The sequence below is a fragment of the Stegodyphus dumicola genome, chromosome X2 (assembly GCF_044657685.1).
Source record: "Stegodyphus dumicola isolate Sdum_Otavi_A_Nest chromosome X2, ASM4465768v1".
NCBI lineage: Eukaryota > Metazoa > Arthropoda > Arachnida > Araneae > Eresidae > Stegodyphus > Stegodyphus dumicola.
The window spans coordinates 25,898,304-25,922,939 of NC_140781.1; the positions used below are offsets into that span (position 1 = coordinate 25,898,304).

The following is a 24,636-nucleotide window of genomic DNA, read 5'->3' on the forward strand; positions in this document are numbered from 1 at the left end:
TAAAGTTTTAGCTCGGTTTGCTTACTTACTGCTTTTCGTAAGTTAGTACTTTATACAGATATAGGTACACATTCTAGTTATTTCATTTTAATTTATCTTACTTTTGTGGGGCTGAAAATAAATTTCTGTGCTTCAGCTAATTTGCTCCACGATGTTGCTTATGATTTACTCATACATCAATGATAAAGATCCGTAAGATTTAACGAGAATTTTTCACTTAATTTAATTTATTATTATTTACACCATATAATTAATAAATAAGTCCACGACATTTAGAGCAACAGTTTTATTTTGAAATGTTTAATCTTAAAAAAAATTACAAAGGTAATAATAATTTCAAGATTTAATTTACAAAAATACTCTGAAGATATTTTTGTAAAGATAGCAAGAGATGAGCCACATATAAGTTAATTTAAAGTTCATATACAAATAGGCAGTGGAGCTCTAGCGAAATGAAAAAGATTTTTTCCTTTTTTCTCCAGCACATGCAAGTTCATCTGAAAATTCTACGATATGAAATATTTAAATAAAGAGCCATGTACAATAACATGAAAAACAGTCAGCAGAGTTAAAAACTCTTAAGAAAAAGTGAGCAATCATGGTGCCAGTATATAAGACTCTCAAGATAAGTAATCAGTCTTTTTTTTTTTAAATAACACACACACGCTAGCAAAAAAACGTATTCACCATCTGCCATTTATTCATGCATGGCATTTATATATTTATAATAATATTTAGGTCATATTTTATTAGTAATGGTGTATTAAATCAAAATTTGATGGAGAGTTTATTCCAGTAACTAACAAACATTTTACAAAATATAACTATATGCCTTTTTATAAATTTCTGGAATTATTTTCGTTACACAATTAAAACTGTGTTTACAGCTGGATGATCTCTAAATTTATGAATTAGTTCATTACATTTAATTTATTTCCAATCATTATAAACGGAATATAAGATTCATACCCTCCACACACGCATGTAGAGTAATTATACAAGAAAACAAAGTTAAAAATTTAATTTTACAAATAAAAACAAAATTATTCAAGCCAAAAACTTCGAAAATATGAATAATTTGGTCAAAAACTATACAAAAATTGGAATACAGAACAAGCTCATTTTTAACAATACTTAAATCAATAATGATTTTAAAAAGTAAATATATTATAAAAATACACGTTTCAACTTTAGCATAGAAAACTATATAAATATATATTTTATAATAACCATAATAACAATAAAAAATAATGGCTGCCCTAAACATGCACCTAAAATCCCAAATTTCAGTTAAAACAGATTTACATTCAAAGAGTTATTTCTGGTTTAGCTTATATCATTAAAATTTACCTTTATACTTTTGCTCTGAATTTAAACAAATAACTCCTCTAGATACCCTGAACAGTTTCAAAAATTAAAAATATATTGTACATCATATATACAAATAATGCACATATGGTCCACAGATTTAAACACGATTTAGCAACCGAATTTAAATATTTTTAGCAGAAATTATGCTTGCATTTCTAAACTACTTACAGAATGCCATCCCAAAATATATCAGAATAACAAATAAATACAGATTTGAAAACTTGCGGGCAGCACTGTTTAATAATAAATCATTCATTAAGAGGGAAATGACTCTGAATATTAATTTTAAATAAGCTGCCAATGAATATACATTTATTGAAATTAAACTGATGATTCAATATGCTGTAAATGTTAATGAAAGATAACAATACATACAGTATATTTATATACTATATGTTATCGAGAAAGACCGAAATTGGAGAATGTCGACTTTCACCGGAGAACATCAACATTCACCAAATAAGTCGGTGAAAGACCGAATATTTCACTACATTCTTGTACATTCGGACCCTCACCGGTGTATGTCGACAATCACAGATATGCTCTGGTGAAAGTCGAAAAGAGAGGTCATAAAGTGCCATAATAGTTTAAGTTGTTGCAATAAATAAGATTTGAATCACATAATTTAGTAAGTTTTTTATTACTGTTATTTTATTTTCTCATTTAGAACGTACTGTATAATTAAGTAAGTTTTTAACTTCTATTATTTTTCTTTCTCATTTTGAATGTATTGTGTGTTTTAGGTTCTCATGTTCTTAAGTTCTTATTTCCAGTTTCAAGTGCGTTTATTCGTGACTGAATTACGGTGAAGAAAATAAAATATTGTTATATGTTTAACATTCACCATATACTAATGGTGAATGTTGAGCATATAACAATATTATATTTTCTTCTCCGTAATTCAGTCGCGAATAAACGCACTTGAGACTTGAAATAAGAACTTAAGAACATGAGAACCTAAAACACACAATACATTCAAAATGAGAAAGGAAAATAATAGAAGTTAAAAACTTACTTAATTATACAGTACGTTCTAAATGAGAAAATAAAATAACAGTAATAAAAAACTTACTAAATTATGTGATTCAAATCTTATTTATTGCAACAACTTAAACTATTATGGCCCTTTATGACCTCTCTTTTCGACTTTCACCAGAGCATATCTGTGATTGTCGACATACACCGGTGAGGGTCCGAATGTACAAGAATGTAGTGCAATATTCGATATTTCACCGACGTATTTGGTGAATGTTGACATTCTCCGGTGAAAGTCGACATTCTCCAATTTCGGTCTTTCACGGTAACATATATATATATGCTATAAAATATTATAAAGAATGAATTTCAAAGTTTATTGTTCTGCATAGCCATTAACCAAATGAAATTGTAAGAGTTTCTCACAGTTCTAGAATAATTCATTTTCCAAGAGAAAATTTTGTACAGCACATAACATTTCACATGTTTTGTGGCAAACACAAATAATAACGAGGAACATGAATGTAGTTGTGCTTGATTATGAACTTTTTTCTGATGGTACAACAACCAATAATTTTTGTAAAGTAAACGTCACAGAATCTGTAAATAAAATAAGAAAGCTTAATTAAGGGCAATGAAAAGACAAAAATTAAAACAATAAGAAGTATATTGATCAAAAATAACTATTTATGTAAACGAAAAAAAAGCTAGGACATGAAAAATCTATAAAGATAGAATAAACTCCTTTATCTCAATGTATCACTGCACTAAGTAAAAAAGAAGCTAAATAAAATTACAGGTAATTTCCATCTAATTCAGATTATAGATATGTCATTAAGCGATTATTCTGCTAAGCGACACGCAGTTATTTAACTATTAGTTTCCCCCTAAACTTTAATAATAATGCAAAAAATTATCTAATACATTATAATATCAATTAACTCCAAAATAGATGCCTTTGAAAAATAATTTAAATAAAGCAGTTCTCACGGCATTAAACTATGTTGCTCTCTCATTCTTGAAGATCAGATAGATTAAAATGCTTTGCAAAAACTAGTATCTTCATTAAATGATTTTGCTGTAAATACTAATGAATCTTAGTGCTTGAAAAGGAAGTATATTGACTTCTATATATGACAAAGATAAAGCCAAATATTACCGGAAATGCAAAGTCATATAGATTTCCCCGAGATAGATCTTTTTACAAAACTCTCAGTAAAACTGTAAAGTATTATTTTCAGTTTCTTAACCCATTTTCTTATTATTTGTAACTTTACTACCATGAGTTGAGACTGTTTAATTCGGGTTACTAAAAGTTTCAACCAGCTCTGCTACATTAGTGATGTGGCATTAGCCATTTTACTATAAGTAAATCATACACTTAATAAATTGACCCGATGTTTGGTTTAGTTGTCTGAATCGTAGTCCGTACTATATAGTTAATTTAAACTTGAAGTTAAATTTTCTGTTACTGATATCCCGTAAGCAGCAGAGTTTTAATCTGTAAGCACAAGTCGAATGTATGTTCAGTTTAAAGTTTTTAATAAAAAAGTTTGTTTAAACCTTCTCAGGACCCAGTTGTTATTTTATAGATGGGGAGATAAATGGCTTATCTGTCTCATGAGAGTTGAAGAATTTTAGTGCAGCCCAAACGGGATAGTGGGTAGTGACTGACTACCGTTACGGAAGGGCAGGATTCGAATCTCGGAGAAGACATGGATGTTTGCAAATGTATAGTGTCTTTGCGGCAATGGGGCACTTTAAATATATGGTGAGCCTAAAGTCCTCTCCTGTGGATTGGTGGCAGAAAAAGAGGGATGAGAAACTCTCCGACCCCCTTCCCCAATGGGTTTTAAATCATAATAGGTAAAATACACAGCCAAAAATGTTACATTTCACCTATAATACTAAATTATAATTAATATTTCTAGATGAATAATAAAAAGTTCTTCATAAATGAATTATCAAAATTCTAATTTATTGATGCTACTTCAAATGATCTCAAGAATTTAAATTTCTCGACATTTGTATTATTGTTATGAAAGGTTTTTATCAGGACGTAAAAATACTAAAGCGTATACTTTAAAAAGCACAAGCATGAATATTTGCAAACGCAGCAATGCACATTTATTAACTTCACGATATGAAGTTTTAAGTGCAGATTCTTTAATTAACAGCATTTGTAAATGACCTATTAAAATAATATATCAAATCCATCTTAGTAGATAACGAATTTTCATACATAAGCTGAATATAACTGCATGCGTCTCGAGTTTAGGAGATATTAAAAATTCAATTTTCAGACTTAAATAGTTATATATCTACATAGCTAAATTAACCTTGATAAGATGATAACAGCGAATACATATTATTTACAAAAATACTGTAACTAACTAACAGTGAATACATATTATTTACAAAAATACTGTAACTAACTAACAGTGAATACATATTATTTATAAAAATACTGTAACTAACTAACAGTGAATACATATTATTTACAAAAATACTGTAACTAACTAACAGTGAATACATATTATTTTTAAAAATACTGTAATATTAAACGAATGTTTAAACTGGTTTTGAGAAATTGCTGAGTATCTTCTCACACTTACCAATTCCTTTTCTGATGGCTTTCGGCTTGTTTTCCCAATAAACAAAGAGAAAATACACTGGAACACCGGTTGCAATTATAAGAGCTCCAAATCCTGAAACAAAATATTTTAATACTTCCAGGAACACAAAAATATCGCTTGATATTAATAATCAAATAAGTATTACTGATTAAAAAATAAAGCCCTTTCCTTGCAAATGTTCCATACAGTCTAGCTACAACCAAATTACTTAAAAGTATATTATTTCATATTGTAATTACTCGGTTACTGATTCAATAAAGCCGCACTATGAAAAATATGATCAATATAAGAATATATTAGAAATGCATAATGAAATTCAGTATCACAAACCTGTGCCGACAGGATCAGCCATCATTGGAACAACGGTGATAAAAACTGAAGCTACAATATAAATTGCTGGGAATATCAAGTTAACCTGCAATAATCAATAAATAATAAAGTTAGATTTAAATTCACAAAATTTTCTAAACAAACAACAAATATTTATTTCATACTGTTTCTATTCCTGAAGTAATTATTATTTTCATATTCTGATGTAATAATGTATTTCGAATAGTTATCATAAGAGAAGAAGGTTATATTTTCTTATTATATATGTATTGCCCTTTTGAGTAGTCTTACTCACAGATTAACTTTTAGTGCTTTCATTGTATTGTTTTAGTAGCTACGTGTAGATTAAATGTCAATAGTTGAAGAAACCAGTCCTCTATGCTGTTTTGTGAGCACCATACATAAAATACATATTTGTTTCTTGAAAGAAATAAAAAGACCTGATTCTGGTTCCTTTAAAATGCACAGAATTTTTGGTACAAAAAACATTTTTGTGCACGATTAAGATGTAATTCTGGCGGCATTTATGCACTTGCTATTATTCAGGCTTTTCCCGTTTGGTCATAGTTACATATATATTATATACTGTTACTTACGTACGGATTTCCATTCAGGATCCAACGAAATAGGATCATGTGCCTTGCATATATAAATTTATGCCTAAAATCTGCATTAATTTTACACTTCATACCTCAAATAAACTTCGCTTTGATTGTTATCGTCTTATTAATTAAAGTTTCAAAAGTAACAGTTCAATTCATTCTTAAAAAGACGAGTTTTAACAAAAAAAAAAATATTAATGTTTGAACTGCACACTTCAGAGCATATGATTACGAAAATTTATTTATTATTAGAAAACCAGCATCGTGCAGAATTTAAAACAAATTATTCTCAGTTAAAATTTTCGACAATTTTTCTGAGACCATTCCCTAGGCCACATATTGTACGCCTACAGAGGTTTGGAATTAAATCCATATAATAAATCGCTGGTAGATCAGCGAAATCAATATTGCGTACCCTACTATACATATTCCTTCTAACGTTGTATACCTTCTGGTACATTCACAGAATTTTTGGATGCCTTCGTGAACGAAAATTATTGGAATGCTCTTTCATTATCTTGTTATGTTTTCCTGATTTTTTGAAATGCTGTTAACTGTGCCTTTTGCCGTACGATATCACCTTAGGGACAACAAGCATCCGTCTACAAAATGCCGAATTTGACGGGAAAGGGTTGATTAATAAAAGTTGCATTTTACCTTGTGGCAAAAACTTGAAGATTGCTCGAACGGATAGCAAAATTCTGTTACCAGTCCAACACTTTCTAGCCACCTATAATGAATTCTCAGAAATCGGCTATATTATTTCTTTGTAGATTATGCAGTCGACTGTCTTCGCCTTCAAGCAAAAGTTTCTCGTGAATTACTTCCTGATAATTAAAAAGGAAAATGCTCCAGCTGTATGGTTTTACCAGATGGGGTTTAGTCAAGGTGGATTTTCATTGGGCTTTCTTTTAGATTACAATCAATATTACTTTTGTCACTAGTAATGATCTGTCTAAAAAATTCCGAATTACCGTCTGCCATTTCAATAAAATCTTGAATGCGTTTCAGATTTAGACTAGTTAAGAGTAGATATCACCTGTATAAATTCAGGAACAAAAAATGTCATCTAAACTCCTATTCTTACGAAAATGGTATTTTAAAGAAGACAAAATATTGAGATTATTATTTTTAGTTATTATTTAACAGGTCCATTGGCTATGGAAAGTCTTAGGAATTCAACCTTAAGACTTTGTAGATGCACTTTGTGAAAAGACAATTATTTATATTAATAGACATAATTAAACATTTTACAGATGGAATTATGGAGGTAGGAAGTAAGATGAGTGGCCCTAACCGGTTTCCCCCATACACTGCTTTGAAGCACTGGAGATCCCTTCGTGGTGACCATAACATTGGGTCATTTACCATTAAGGTTCAATGGGTTTTGACACGATCGGATGTAAATATTTTGTAATTACGTCGTAAATGTACATATAAATTCATATACTTTCTTTTTCTACAATATTTCAGAGTCCTAAATATATGAAAAGAATACATTTTTAAACAACATTTCATTCTGAACGGAATTAAATGCTATACTTTTCACAGAACAGTTTGCTCAGAACGGTTTAATTTGAATGAAATATTTTCACAAGTTTTTCTTAAATACACCAGAAAAAAAAATTTAAGGTAATTCGATTTTATTCGGTTAAGGATTACGAAAATTAAGATCAAAGTTTATTGTATTACTAACATTAAAATTATGCATTATTTCTTTTCTATTTATAGAGCTTCTTCCTAAAATACTTTCTCAAATATGACATGATTTTTTAGCTTCTGAGGCATCTTTTAATTCGAAAAATCTAAGTCAATTTATAATTAATATTCTATTCGATCCATTTCAAATTAGAACACCTCTTATTTTAATAGCGAAATACGTTGAATAGCACTTAACTTTCTCTGAATATTTCTAAAAGGGAATAAAAAAAGGATTTTTTTAATATTATTTAAAACTTGTAACTGAGTTGCTATAAAATGTAAGGGGAATAATTATTTTAATTATACTTATCTGATTTTTTTTACCCTTGATTTCAACAATACATATTCTAAAACTCTTCTTTATTACTTTCTTAAGTATGCATCTCATAGAATTTGCTTTACAATACCTTTTAACAGATTGCTTTCCAGTACGACCAATTCTTGCTTAAATAGTTTTATAACGTATTTGCCAACAGGAGTTCAATTTATATTTACAATTCAATAATAGTCTGGAATCAATAAGAGGACCATTCATGATCAGACCTACTTTGGCAGGATACACAAATGTTTTAACTTCCGTCGATTACCCTATTTGTAATTTCTTAATAAGCTGTCTTAAAGATGTGGCACGTTCACGTGGTCACATCATCTTGACCACATATGGTACTTCCGCCGAATTTGCAAATGTATCCGTCTTCTGTTCAATACATTTGTGTAAAACTGTACGTAATTTTACACAAATGTGTGGTTACAAATCAAGGAAAAGTTAACTTATTGGCATATCTGTGTGTATATTTATTAATTTTGACGAGGGTTTGGTGATAATTTTATTTTTTAATTAACCCGAATAAGTAAAACATGTAAACCCAAAGTGATTATTTTTAAGTTATATAAAACTAAAACGATAAGTTTAAAAAATCAGCAACTATAAAGCCTCTCCTCTAAAAAATTTTAAAAAGTACATATCACAATAATATGTGGATGATAATTTTTTTTTTTTTTAAATTTAAAACATTTTGGCGTTTGGAACATAAAATAAAAGTAGCGAATACTCTATCAAGGCTATCGAAAGAGGTATACAATTTTAAAGGTACCGTAAGGCATTTTTCATTCTTTAAGAATAACATTTTTGCTAAAATCTATATTTTTTTAGTTCAACAGCTTAGAATTTTATAAAAGAAATTTATAATCAAAATCGCTGTTGTTAGTTATCGTAAAATAACCAAGATGTGAATTTTGCGTAAATGTCATATACAATGTCACTATACAAATTGCTGCTATTCATCACACAATGAATATTTCTTTTATGCGGAAATGTCCCGTTTTTCGGTTTGTATGGAACTGTCGTATGTCGAAATACTATCGAAGCGCTGCCAAGTTAGCTTCTGAATGTAAACAAAAAACACACCATCTGGAGACCGAAGCTTCGGAGCAGAGCTTCACTCTTAGTGCCGAGCTGGCCACCCCTTCCTTTCTTACCTCCATGAGTAAAGTTGAAGGGATACCACTCCTTCTCAGAGAACTCTAGTGGATTTGCACAGAGGGACAAAAACAGTTAGTCGCATTCGCTATAGTTAAAGTGATCCTGACAACTTTTCTTTGGATGGCTATTGATTAAGCAGTCTATTAAAGAAAACCTACACTACAGTTCACCATCCGGGTATGTCTATAAACTAGTAACGAGCCTTATGGCATTACAATTATACAATATTTTGTAATATTTCAATGCTTAGTATTCTTCTTTTATGCTGTTTAATAAATCCTCGCCGAATGAACGACAAAAGTTGAAAGCTTATTTCTTTAATCTCAACAGTTTTCAATCATGGTGCAAAACAGAAAAACATAACTAAATTTGAAAAACCATTCTAGGATATTTCTATTATCTTGATTTCTAAAGTGATATTTACATTCACTGCTCGAATTTTTCATTGCTCAAAAATGGACAATGAACTGTAGATATGCTTTAGTAACTTATTATTTCGTGAAAGTTAGTTTAAAAATTAAGGCGGTACTTACCTTAATAGGTCGAGGAAGATTAGGTTGTTTCCACCTCAAATAAGGAAGACAAGCTACTGCCAGACCAATTGCTAACCATGTAGCGAATCCAACGTAATTTATCAGAGCATAAATATCACTGGAGCACAAATACAGTATAGAAAGCAAAGCCTAAAAGAAAGATGTCGCTCATATTAATAAAAAGATAATTTAAAAAAATCATACATTAAAAAATATTACTTTCATATTCTAAATGAGATTTACTCGAATTTACCCGAAAGAGGTAAAATGACTCAATTTAAGAATTTAACCGAAAAACAATATTTGGTGTTGTCGCAACTAGAGATCTATCGATTTTCATAAGTTAATTAATTAGTTTTATAACAGATGGCACCACCATTTTTTCCCGTCATTTCATCACACGCTTAAAATTGAAAGCTAGTGAATTTTACCGAGCGATAGCCATTGATGAAAACGATTCAATTTCTGTGTCAGAATCAATAACTCCCATAGCAGAATAGTTTTCCTGCTTGTCTAAAGTTTTGTGGGGAAACTCGTGAAATCACAGAAAAAGATAAGAAAGGGAAGAATACAAAGCCTGAGATATTCCCTCCAAAAGGATGCAAACGTATCAGTCAATCAAAAAACCAAACGCCTTTTTTACCTTTGAGGATGTGAATAGTCGTTGCAACAGCGAAGTGTCTTTATTAGATATTTATGGGAGTTTGTATATTATTGGAGTTACGACACTTCCCAAGTGACCACTCAAATATTTTCAGGCAAAACAAAGAATATTGTGTGCGGCTGATTCAGTCTTTGTTGGGATGTCTGCGTAGAAATATTTCAAAAGCGACAACCCTTTCGCGTCCCTGGGCACGTGGTTGAAATCGACGAGTCGCTTCTACGATGAGAGAGAATACACAAAGGTCACATGCTTCTCAGTAATGAACGAGGCGAAGAATTGTCATCAAACGATTCCGACACAGGAAACTTCATCAACCAAAGAAAACTACGGCAAACTATTAGAAGAACCGTGGGTACTTGGTTTAATATGTCGAACCAACAAACTCGAAAAGAGCTTCTTCATCGTGGAACGAAGCGATTCCGCAACATTACATCCAAATCCATGGTGAAGTTATAGCAGGATCAATCATTATGAATGATGAATGGCCTGCTTATACGGATTGACTATATTAAGTTACGATAATAGGACTGAGTGCCGCCTGGGATAACCACTGACCTGACTTTGTTGTATAAGGTCTTACAGTGTTAATAGTCATCATGGCAGAAGTGATTATTTCTTCCATATATAAATATAACATGGGCATACAAGGCCTGTGTATAAGCATAGATATGTTAATTACAAACATTGTCTTGTATAAGTTACATGAGATACTTAGGTATAATCATGACAGTTATGTGCATACTTAAACATTATCTGATTTCATATTTAGACTACTGTTACTGAGAAAATCACAGTAAACTTATAATTGGGTTACACAACATGCAAGTTGCGACGTCAGAAATGCTCCCACGTTATCTTTCTGAAGCATGGGTGCGATCTCTTAATAAAAGCGACGACACTTTTCTGGTTATGCTGCGCGACGTTCTTGATGCATATGTTTGAAAAACTGATAAAAGTGGCCCTTTTGTTTTCTAAAAATTGAAAGGAAATAAAATTTATTATAATATTATTATTATTATTACGTATTTATATATTTTATTAAATTATTATTAAATTTACAAAAACTAATATACGAAATTCAGTAGATCGCCAGTTGCGACATTACCCAATATTTATCTATTTAATGTATTGTGTCAAAGCACGCAAATGCTATCTGCGTCAGGAGCTGGATGCCTCTGTGGAGGATTCGAAAATAGAAAAAATTACATAAGTGAGTTTTATTTTAACCAACACTTTTTAAGTTAATTCTGTCTCGATCTTCTGTTTCTTCTGTCAACCTCACTAGAAATGCGAACTGCGTAGGAATTACAGACAGAAGATGTAAACTAGAAAGCGATTAGCGACAGAAGATGTAAATTGAGAAAAAGTTTGGCAAGATATGTAACAAGTTGTTCCTGAACCGCTTTACTGTTAGCTGTGCTGGTTTTCGAGGAGTGATTTCTGCCAGTTTATAGTGTTTATGCATAATTAGGACCCAAGTTGACATAGGTATTAAATCTATTTATTTTTGTTGCTTCTATTTAAACTTTATTGCAGCGATTATCAACCGATGGTACGTTAGAGGAAAATAGGTGGTACGCAAAGAAACAAAGTATTTTTAACTACATTGAAAAATCTCGTGAAAAAAAAGAACAATTGATAGAAATTTCCTGTCATCAAAAGATTTCAAAAATAACACACTTGTTAACTTCTGGCTGAACCGAAAAAAAGAATTTAAAGGCATTTCAAATAAAGCTATTAAAATTTTATTGCCTTTTTTTCACAACCTATTTCTCTAAACAAGGATTTTCTTCCATGTTATATTTCGAAAATAAATACAGAACAAAATAAAAAGTGGATCCTAGTTTACGGTTAAAACTAAGTGAAATAAGACTGGACATGAACAAACTGATTTCTCTTAAACAGGCCCAGATTTCACAGCAAATTTTAGAATTAAAGTATTATAACTTATATTTTGATAATTAAAATGGTAACCAATTTTTAATGTAATATTTTTTATGTCTGCATATTTAATGCTAATAACCAGTAGGTTGCGCAAATGGCAAAATATCTTTTTTTTATATTTCTTTTCAGAAACTGAAAAATAATCATTGAAAAATAAAGTGGTGGAACTAAAGTTTTTCAGTTTTTGTTAGGTGGTACGCTTTAGTCAAAAGGTTGATAACCGTTGCTTTATTGCATTCCACGACTACATAAGGAGAGGTGGCTGAGTTTGTTAAACTTTTAATTTCACCAAATATTCGTAGTGAATAAACTTTTAGTTTCATTTTACTCTTGTTTGTGTTTATTAGCGTTCTAAACTTTAGATTAGACATTGAGGACGATAAGCCATTTGTAACACTGTAAGGTTAAACGAACAGTAAGTTAAGAGCATATTAGGTTACATATTTCTTGCATATATTACCTTACATATATGCAAGAAAAGATGTAAGGGAAGAAATGAAAGAAGAAATATATACATTAATCAATAATGAACGTGTTGTTTTAGATTCCTATTTAGTTTAAGATATTTGAGACATTATTATTTAGCTTTAAGATAAAATAAAAAAGAAACAGAGTTAGATTCAGCATGGGGTTTCTCATGACGAATGGATGGATGTGGTTTGGTTGCCTGCCACTCACCTGCCCGACAGCTTGTTTACTAGAGAACATTACGACTGCTGTTCATCACTAATGTCCGACTTCGCGATTGCTCAACGACTCCTGTTTATATATCCGGATAGGTTACTGCTTCGCGGCAGAATTTGTAATATTTTTAATATTACGCCTACTTTGTTGTTTTATTAAAAGAATTATTTCACTTTCTAATTTCTCAAGTATTTTTATTGAAAACATTTCTCATGTACCAATTTGCATTTATATACTAATACGCACTGAAAACAAATGCTAAAAACAGTATGCATGAAACTGAAGTAAAGACTTATCAATAGACACGAACTAATACAATAATTTTGTAAATGGTCATTAAAATTAAAGTAAAATAAAATTGAATGCCAGAAGTCAAATTTTTGTAACTTCTGAACCTTATTGTTTCTGTAAGGGAACTCAAACCAGTGCAGGTACAAGCAAGTAATTTATTTTATTTGTAGCCCTTACTTACAGATACGAACAAATCATCAATAATCGTAAATTCATCTTAGTATCAATGAAACGAGGCTTGAAGCGATCACACTATCGGGAAATTGAAAAGTCGAGCATTCATGGTGCCAAGAAAACGTTGCCGGGCAAACTAAATAATTCGGTTTGGTTTTGATTTGGTTTTATTAGATTACGGCAAAGCACTCGAGGGTTATCTGCCTTACTAAATAATTCGGATAGAATCACTTTAGAATACTGAGTGTAATTCTGACGCTTATGTGTATTGTGCCTAAGCGAAATAAAAGCATGCAAAATTCATCCGTCCAAGAGTCTTCTAGAGAGGTTGAACCCTCAGATACGGTCTCTTTGGGTGTCTCGCCATACACGTGGGATGACGTTGGGCAGAAGCGTAGTACTGTAACTAGTCCGAAAGGCTTCTGCCAAATGACAATATGCAGTTGTTATCCTAGTCATCATTCCTCAGGGTCTGCTTGCATTTGACAATGCACAGTAACGCACTGGCAGTAATATACACATAATATACAAATCTTCATTCTTACATCATTTTCTTTATTGCATATCTTATTCATAATGTACACATCTTCTTTATTAAATTATAATATTCTACTTAAATATGAAAAAAATTACAGCTTAAAATGAAAGAACAATGTGAGAAAACCGTTCTATTCTAAACTATCCGGTCTTTATATTTAAATCGAAGTTTTTATGAACATAGTTTTCAGTATTTTCCAATCTTTCCTCAAGAAATGATTCAATAAGAAGATATTTAGATGAATTCCATTTTTCATGATAAAATTCATCTGGCAAAGGCTTTGGTATTTAGCATAAAAATGAAATTTACATATTACAGATTCTAATTTGCATCCACAAACTGAGATTAAAATTATAATTATATCCATTTCGATTAATTCTATATGACATTAAAATTGAATAATTTCAAATACTCAAATATAAACCGTATATTTAAGTTGTTAACATTCTAAATAAATAAACGTGTAACCCTCACCATGCATATAACAGCAGGAGCTGGTGTTAAGTGGCTGACTTGGATCATGGACAGAATTCTCGGCATCTGACCTTGTTCTGCTCCAGCATAAAATAACCTGAAAATTAATTAAAATATTAATAATTTATAAACAGTTTTTCCTCCGTACATTTTATAAAAACTATAATTTACTTTGCGTTGCCCATTCCATACAACAATTTCACCCACTGCCGATCCCATTTCTGTACGAATCATCTAAGTAGAGTTGAGAGTTACAGAGAAGTTTATTTGACAAACCGATTACATGTTTTGCTGTTAGCAAATAGAGTAGCTGTGTAGGAAAATCTGAATATCTCAGAGATCAAAAGTCAGATGCTTTCGCCCACATCACTCATTCAAGAGCTTCAGCGTTCTGAAACATAGTTTACTTCAAAAGACTTTTGAGAGCATTGTGAAAATCTTACATGCTTTTATGTTTTATTGTTGTTGCAATGGATATGCAATTTAAGCAAACCCAGAAGATTAAGCAGTTACTGGATTGAAGATTTTACGGCTTAACTAAGATTCCAAAAGGTTTTGATACTTTTGATGATCGACTTTCTGATGGAAAAGAAGTACATCTCATTACAAATCCTTCCCCCCCCCCCCCCCGCAATGGCGAGCGTGGGCCATCGTTGCCTCCTATGAAGGGATGGACAAGTTCCATCCATGCTTTCTCCGGGATTCGAATCCAGGCCCTTAGGTACGCGATCAGAGTTACTAACTACTTTCCAGTCTTAATTGTTCCAAAATTATTTTAAATATGACGTAGATATCGTCATTAAAAGGATAACTCATGAAAGCAGCATTATCCTATAAACCGTGTACTGGAGCGAATAATGTAGAGAATTTGAATAAAGTTCTGTACAAACTGTACAAATCATCATTTTTAAATCCTTTCTTCTCACGAAATAAACTATTTTGTGCAGTAAAGCTATAACTTCTAATCTGTATTATTTTAGAATTAATGTTGTGTTCTGTTATTGTGTATTATTTCAAAACTAACACTTCATTCCAATACTCTGTATTATTTCAAAACTAGCGTTGTGTTCCATTACATTTTCACAAATGACGAGCCGAAATAGCAAACTGGTGAAATTTCGAACTGGCTGACAGAGGACGAATTGTGAAATGGTCGAAACACATTCCGAATTCAAACAGAAATAATTAAATGCTGCAGAAATCATTAGAAGCTGGCTAAAGGTTGAGTAACTTACTTGTCCGAGAACGAATGGGTTATGTGTTCGATTCCAATTCGAAGCCAGATTTTACTACGTTTTAATTCCTCTTTCTGTCCTGTCATGTAGACCTTTGAAAACTCAGTAAAGCACTGATAATGTAATTTCACGATAGCCAAATTTCTTAGTTCTCCTTAAAAGTTTTACAATTAAACCGGTTCTATATGTTTTCATTCTTGCAATTTAAATAAATTTCGCAATCAAAATGCTTCATATGCGCAGCTGAAATTAAAAATGCCACGCAATGAATAATAATCCTGAACATTTGACACTAAATAAATTATATGATACAAGTTAAATTTGAAAGCATTACCATTTTTAAAAATATTGTTAATTTTCCTTTCAAATGAGTTGGCCCTTACTGGCAGTTATGACTATAGAATAACTAAAAAAAGCTTATGACTTATAATACAGATGTTTTTAAGTTACAAAATAAAGGCGCTTCTGACTTATAATACAGATGTTTTTAAGTTACAAAATAAAGGAAGATAATTTCAAATTTGAAGGTGACAGATTTCAATCGCGTACGTATATGTATGACTTGAAAAAAGCAAAGAAGATAGTTCAACATTTTGAGCAATTCAAAATGTTATTGCTGTTTACTTGTTTCGATTTAAAATGAAGTTCTAATTTAATGCAAAATTATTAAGATACATTATTAAAATAAGCATACCTTGATGATGTAAATAAAATTCCATTCACTCCGCCGAAAGTTGACATAGCCACAAACACAGGAACGATCCATGCCATCATACCGTATAAGCGATCAGCAAAAGTCTAATGAAAAGCAAAGCCCGTCAGTAAAATATTAATGTATGTTTTTTTTAATATTTAAATGGTGAAAACAAAAAATCTTATCATGAAAGCGAAATTTACTTTAAAAAAAATTTGTGTACATGTGCAAAAAGATGATAGGGAGTTAAAAATAAATTCACTACTATCATTATACGAAATTCAGAGATAACAAATTTTAGAAGAGAATCGCAGAAGTACCTTTCATGATTTCAGAATTGAAGATTTTGTTCAGCCTACTTGTATAATATTTACTATTTTCTTTTTACTCATTATAGCGTCTTTCAGACATGCAGGGAAGTATAATAATGGTGAAGCTACGAAGAGGTGGGATGGATGTGGTGGTCTCTTTATTATGGAGGCACCTAATAGGTGGGCCACCATCGCCTTGGCTCTTATATATTAACAACTATAAAACATGAAAAGTCTCATGTGGGGAATACATTTAATGCTCAAAAACCGAACTCGGAAAGAAATTACCTCACTCCATATTCAGACAGGCATAGCTAAATTTTATAGCAATTTAAGATGAAGCTGGCCCCCTTAGCAAGGCGCGATTAAGGCAACTGGTCAAAGTATTCTTTCAATTCCCTCTCCACAACTCAGATCTTATGAAGGATAAACAGAATTATAAGGCTTCGACACTTCAAATCTTGGTCCTCAAGCCATATTATGTGAAGCCTACGCTGGAAAGAGGCTTTGCTCTGAAGTTGGTAATTCGCTAGGAAACAAGAACGTTCTCAGTAAAGCTAAGCAATTAGCTGCTAATGCCACTAAACTTCTAATGAGCATTGTACATACAGAAATAAACAAAAGGAATAATTATGGATTTTAAAGCTCGGCATACAAGACACAACCCCGCTTTTCACAGAATTCAAAGGAAGGTGGTCCAAAATAGTTCTGTTTGTTTAAATGAATATAGGAAAATACACGAAAGCTATCTGCATAACGGAAGGGATGCCTTCCGGGACATTTTAAGGAATTATTTACGTTATACATGACGTGACATGTATGAATGGAGAGGCCACCTCGAATTTATCCTAAATGAATAGGTATAGGCCCCGTGCACTAGTTATAGTACAGATAAGCTGCACCCCATTTTGTCTCACAGCATCCTCGGCCAACTCTGCCACCGCCAGCAGGTCACCGGCATCCCCACTTTTCATCTCAGCTTTCAGCGATTATTGAACTTTCAAATTATGTCATGCGAGACATTCATAATTCCTGAAGTATACACTCTTTCTTGATACATATTCCGCATTCGTTAGTTGACACGTACCAAGCATGATATAGTTTCTAACTTAATTACGATTACGTACGTAGTCTTCCTTGACACTTAATCTTTTTGATACTTGCCATACATGATGAGAGACTATAGAAACATCCATGCCGAGACGTTCAGCGGGATTTGAATGCGGTTCTAACTCGAAGCTTGGTTTCCACTCTGCCATTGATAGGATCAAATAATTTTTCTTCACTTCAGAAATTCCTAGTTTCCACAATAAAAATCTTATTGCCTGTCTCTTACAAGCTGTATTTTCCTAAAATCCTCTGCGACACTGTAAATCGAGGTTTACATTTCTTAAAGCTACATGCGAAGCTGTTTCATGTTCTGTCAAGTAGATAATCAAAGTGAAAAGAGTAGGGAAAGTATTTTGACATCATTAGTTCGAAGTACATCTAATCCTCTCCATCTGCGTCAACTAAATACATCTGCTAAGAAACATCCTCATGCCTGTAAATCAAGCCTGTATTTAAAGAGGACAATATGCAAGGAACCGTCCTGCTCTCGCGAGCCAAACCAAAAGTATATTATTAAAGAAAAATCATATTTGGTTGTTTTTCAGTTGCTAATAAATGAGAACTTTAAATTTTCATAAATTTCTTTATGAACATCAGTCAGCGGTAATGATGTTTGAGAGAAAATTGATCTTAACAGAAGTACTGAAAAAGAACTTTTTCTACTGATAGCAATTAAAGATTCGTGTACAATTAGCAGTTCCTTTTATTTCTTATAAGACTGAGCAAATAAAACTTGAAAACGCTTCCAAACTACGATTTTTGTTTTGCACAAAGGTTAAAAGAATTTAAAAAAAGTATTCTCAACAATCTCTAATGTTAAGAATTCATTTTTTAAATTATTAATTAGTATGTATCAAGTATGAAATAAGACTAATATTTTGAGCCCTTTCAAGAGACTAAATGTTATAAAACATACCATACGGCAAAGTTAATAATCAATCTTTTATTAATACAATTTTGTTTTTTAGTTCTATGAATAGAAATGATACTTTGCATTGATATGACTTGGCTTCTTACAAATCTCTCTACAAAATTACGTTATATGTTTTGCAAGTGTATTTCCAGATTAAAATTAAGCCCTATTTTTCGTTCAGTTTTATTTAATTTATGCATTTTATGACAAAGCAAATAAACTGAAAAAAAGTGCTATTAAAATTCGAATGAAACTTCTATAAAATTGCATAATAGTGTTCACTCTATATCCTTATACTTTTCATTAAGTATTTGTAACAGAAAGCTTCACTTACCACAGCGACAGCTTCGGCGCCCAAAACTTCGGCAACGGATAACGTAGTATGAAAAGCTACCACTGTCATAGTATAAACAACAGTTACCAATATACAGGAGATGAATATAGCTTTGGGTAGATTCCTGAAATTAGGAATTAGTAAATCGGTGAACAACAAGAACACGCAGAACTTTCACAATACAAAAACTTTACATTTTATTAAAAATTTGATTTTATTCTTACTGATGTGGATTTTTCAGCTCTTCGATCACAAAATTCAAATAGTTCCTGAAAATAAATGTGTGAATTAAAAAAAGTGGATAGTTTTCAAATATAATTATAAATGTATGTATAATATTTATTACTAATTTCCTAAACTGGAGAAAAAATAATACGCTGAACTTTCAAGAAATTTAATACTCTTAAACATGTCCCACTTCATTAACAATATTAATCTTTACTTCTCACCGTAAAAAAACTCAATCTCTGATATGGACTTCTCACGCCTTTTGACGACCGCCTTTCTCGACTTTTTCAATTTTAAGGCCTAACTGTATGATCAGGAGTGTAAGTGGTAAGTACGTCCAGCTAGTCATTTAAAAACCCGAGACTAGATTTCCGGCGAGGGAACAGTTGATTTTTCACTTTTATTTCTGCCAAATCCCAATAGTTTGTACAGTGACATCCGAAATAAAGTATGTCTGCGTATGGAAGAGGTGATAATTCGTCACCACCTGGATTTGGCAGAGTCATCTCCAACTTTCTCTTTAGTTGTCCATCGAGTATAGGAGAATATAAGGGAATATCGTATTTCTCCTTGCATGCCCTCGTAGGCTAAGTAGTTAGTACGTCCAGCTAGTGCCGTTTTGTTCGCTATAATGGTTAGCAATGCTGAATGCCATAATATTGGACCCTAGTTTAAAGCGCTGGGAAGGTATAAATATTCGTATGTAGTGTTTTCGTGGCATGATGGCATTTAAAATATAATCTAGGTGGACCATGAAATTTCCGTTGCAGAAATAAATCCTACGTAGGTATTTCTCTGCTTCTGGGTATGAACTCTAATAAATACGAACTTTATCAAGTAGTAAAGAAAAAACATTTTTTGAGAAATCTCCACTATGTATAATCAAAAGCGCATTGGAGCTTTCCTTGAATTATCCATAGATAACTTTATTTGCTATAATAACGAATGTTAATACAGGCGTATAATCCCCAAATATTTGCAAGTCGTGGATGTTAGTCACTTGCTTTGTTTGACGAAGACTTTTCCTGTTACATATTCTTGATACTGCTGACTGGCTGTATCAATGTATATCAGTTCACCATATCAATGGAAAATTAGTCAAGGGTTTTAAAACAATTGATGTAGTCAGTCAGTCGATGATGTAGTTGTCTTAGGAATGAATAAAGAAAGTGTTTCAAGAGCTGCTAAAAGTACAGTGTTGTTTTAGAGAACATCTGAAAGAATCTGTAAAAAATATAATCAGATTGGAGGGGGATATCGCAGAAACAGAAAAACATTTTATGAGCTGAGATACAACAAGAATGTCATATTCCTATTAGCTCCAAGCTTATTTAAGAAAACGCCATGAAAGTATTAAAATTTTGTTTCGAAAGGGTGAATACAACAAGAGTAAATGACTGATATAGAAATTTTTATGTCCATCGTGACTTTATATGAACCATAATATATAATATCATGAATTAAACGATATCATGAATTTATATCGGCATAACTTTGTCCGATGTCTTGACAGATTTTCATCATGCAAAGTAATTATCAGTTATGGGGTATGGTAAGGCTAGACCATATTATCCCTTCCCGCTCCGTCTAATAAAAAGCTGTCGGGGATATCCCCTGATAAGGCAGAGGATGTGGGATGCCCCAGATGAGTCCCTAAGTCCGTCGCCTCTAGAAAGGAGGCCTTCTCCACATACGTCGCAGAATGTGGAATATATGCGAGTTTAATGAAGCTCTCTCTCTCTCCACGCAACCTGCCTGGAGCATGGAAAGTAGGAATTCAATTCATGTATAGTATAACTCCAGAACCGAGAAAGCAGAAGCACAGATCTCAGTCAGTACAGTAAAAGACCCGAGGAAGATCGCAAGAGTAAGAATGGAAGGAATCTTTCACGTATAATGTTATTTTCCAATACTACAGCTGCATCCATATGAAACAAACTATAAGAAAAGAGAAAGCTCGACCGCCACAATGATAAAAAGGTACAACAAGAATGGCATTTCTGTCGGACAAGCTTTCGAACTAGTATGGCACGTTCCTTTATTTTAATTAATTGTTTTATGTTTTGGATCTGTAGTGTCCTTCTTCCTCCACTATGCAAATTTAGTTCGAGTGTTAGTTATTGCCTTCGGACTTGCGTTATAATTAACGATAGTTGAATTCCGCGCCCATTAAACTTCTGAGCCAACTTCGCGTTTAATTGATTGTGAAGCCTTCAGCTACTAGTTTATTTGAACTTAAATTTTACATTTGACTTATTGTTACTTTAAGCTATCTTGCCACAAGTGGTTGGTTGAGTTGTAAGCGAAAGTGTGCCTTCTGTTCTTATTTAGTTTTAATAAGGGTCTTTTACACCCTTCTCAAGTGTTTGTTGCTTAAGTGTTTAAACTTAGCAATAAGTCGCTTAACATCTGCCAAGAGTTTGTATTGTATTGTTGTGACTTCTCTCACTTGTCCGATTGTAGCATCAGAACAAGTCCACGAAATTCATTGTGGGAAGGATTGCAAGAATGTGCCTGTCGTTGGCAAGAGCTTTGAGCACCATGCAGGTGACAGTACGACTTTGCTCCGTTCCGCCCCCAGTTTTGAACGAGAGCACCCTGGGGAGACGAGTCAGAGGGTCTCCTACCTCGCTTTCCCTACCACCAGCCTCTCGAAAGGACTTTTGGCTCTCCGCATATTTAGAGTGCCGCACAGACACTATACATTACAAACATCCATACCTTCTGCGAGATTCGAATCCGCGCTTTTCAGTACGGCAGTCAGAGTCGCCAACCACTACCCTTGTTGGGGTGACACCAAGAGTTTAGATACTTTTGATGATTGATAAACACATTAAATTCTACAAGTAGTATAATCAAAAGGTATTGTGACAAGATTAACCGATCACATTATTTAATCAAATATATTAAAGATCAGTAGTATAAAAGATCAAGTTACACGATTCTCAGAGTGAAAGAGGAACTAGCCGCAATTGGTTAAATGTTTCAGACTTCTCAATAGGAAAAAAGCGTTTCTGTGGATCTTTACTTTTAAGTTATCTTCCCACCTGAAACATAGAATTTAGCAGCATGATTTTACCTATTAATTTTATAACTTTATATGTCACGTACAATCAGATACAGCCTTTTAGCTGAAATGGTGTTTACTGCACTTGATTCTAGGCTACTCGCTTGAGAGTTCGAGGCAAACACTACGTAAAAATAACTGAAAATCAATAGCATCTAAAAATGCGTAAATAAATTACCGCAAATATTGTTATTGGTAAGGTAAGTAAAATATAACCTTATTTTAGCTGCTTATATACCGTTCGCCATGTTTAAAAGAATATAATTTCCAGAAAATGAAAATAAATTTTTAATTTCGAACATTTTACAGTGGTCCAGACGTTAAACAATAATATCAACATTATCATAGCTTAGCCAGTATCCAAGTTTTTTCTTTTTTTTTAATATACTTACACTTACAAGAAAACTTATGCTTAAGAAATGTAAAATTAAATCAATATCTCTCAGTCAAGGAAAAGCACGAATACCGTGATTAGAAGAATAGTGGAATACTCGTTTGGAATAGTTTTAATATTATTTTCAAGAGCGAATTAATTTAAATTACGGTTTAAATAAACGGCGACTATATGCTAATAGTCAATACCTATTTCTTAAAAATGTAACTATTGTCACTCTTAGATTCTACATTATAGTTCTCCTGGATATGACTACTCTAAAGCTTCTGGCATTGCCCTGCTTTTTACGAATACTGGAAATAAAATTATCTTGAATTATTCTTTCAGTAATAACAAGAGAGTTTCTTACTAATTCTGCGCGTAAACTGTAAAATTATTAAGAAACGTTTTGTTAAGAAATTCCGTGTAAAAATGCTGTGCAAAAAATTGCAGCATATTACCATTCTTAATGGATTCACTAAATTAAGCTTGGACTTATAAAGCTTAAATTAAGTTTGGACTAAGAGCCCAAATAAACTTTCAGAAAGAAAAATTTTAGAAGCAAACCTTAAAATATATAATGGGGCTGACACATCTCTTCCTCATCTTACGTTCTAATCAAAGACCATACATTATATGCAGCTTAAAAACAAGTAAGTTATGGTGCTAATAGGTCTCGCGGGGCATAGCGCATGAGTGGTATTTCTTTTGTTAAATATCAATAATTAATTAAAAATGATAAACATACCCTTTAAAGACTGAATGCTTAACTAAGGATACCCTAGTTCAACATCATGGCAAATTTTCAACTTATTTGATTTATTATGGTTTGGTCATTACGAGATTTAAAAAACATATTCGGGGGATAATTTTTATTTTTTCAAATGTTTTCCTATCAAATTTGGTTAGTTACCGTAAACTATTTCCAAAGATTTCGAATTCACTCAGACACATTAGAAAAGATGCATAAATACAACCAGGTTAGTGATGTAATAAAAGATACATATTTCAGGACAAGCAAATGGGTTTCGTTTGAGTGATTTGAAGATGTGGACAGAATTCTGAGTAGCAGTAGCAGTTTGAAACCAATAACAGAAACAGTAACTCACATTTTTAGCTGACATTCAGGTTCCGTTTTCTTCAAGGCTACTTCATTTACTACGGAACTTTCATCATCCTAATAATATCTGGAGGACACAGGGGATGCGTTTGTATAGAATACGTGCAGATAAGAGCAACACAGCTAGATGACACTCACTCACAATTTTCACGTCTAAAGCTGCCAAAGAGCTTAATCAGAGTGAAAGGTTGTAATTATATCATACACAGTTTATTCGGCGAACATAGCATCTGTTAGTAATTTCTTTGACAATTTTCGGCGACAAATCAATTAGTGTTTGAGGAGTAAGCCTGCTAACGTTTCCAGGGCGCTTCCTGAATAAACAAATACGGTGAGAAATTTTGCCGTTGTAGAAGTGAATAACAAATGAATGGCCGCTTCAAAGTAGCAAAGTCTAAGAGGCTAAAAGAGGACTGTAATCCCGGTTCTGACACCCCCTTTCTCAATGCCACAATCACGAGTTTACCAATGGCCGAATAGTAAAAACCGTTAAACATAAATAGTTCAACTCGATTTCGAAATCCTACAAACTGGCTGGCTGCACGAGTATTTTAGTGCTTTTACCCTACATGTAAAATAAATACAACTCAGTTTCTATTAGAACCCACCTCTACGAAGGCATTTCTCCCAGTAAGCAGTTAGCACTTTATGATTGACTTCAAATAGGCAAACAAACCTGTCACAACCTACAGCAGAATTTTCGCTAGGACCTATTTGCATGCCTTCGTCTCGCCTCGACAAGACTGTCACAAATATCGAAGCTATATCCCGGATTCAAACTCAAGTCTATTGTCGCGATAATCAAATGTGGTAACGACCTTACAAAACAGGCAGGTCTCCAGCTCCTCAAA

General features: G+C 32.4%; 1 protein-coding gene across 1 annotated transcript in view; it reads right to left on the reverse strand.

Annotated features, from left to right (window-relative positions):
• Positions 1-271: 271 nt before the first annotated feature.
• LOC118188898 (large neutral amino acids transporter small subunit 2-like) overlaps positions 272-24,636 on the reverse strand; it is a 96,435-nt gene continuing 72,070 nt past the window's right edge. Inside the window, exons 4-11 of the mRNA XM_035359419.2 lie at positions 19,222-19,266; positions 18,998-19,121; positions 16,330-16,433; positions 14,401-14,497; positions 9,632-9,781; positions 5,313-5,397; positions 4,962-5,054; positions 272-2,946 (exon numbers count right to left, since the gene is read on the reverse strand). Coding sequence (XP_035215310.1) covers positions 2,885-2,946; positions 4,962-5,054; positions 5,313-5,397; positions 9,632-9,781; positions 14,401-14,497; positions 16,330-16,433; positions 18,998-19,121; positions 19,222-19,266 — 760 coding nt within the window. The 3' untranslated portion in view covers positions 272-2,884. The remainder of the gene's footprint in view (positions 2,947-4,961; positions 5,055-5,312; positions 5,398-9,631; positions 9,782-14,400; positions 14,498-16,329; positions 16,434-18,997; positions 19,122-19,221; positions 19,267-24,636) is intronic.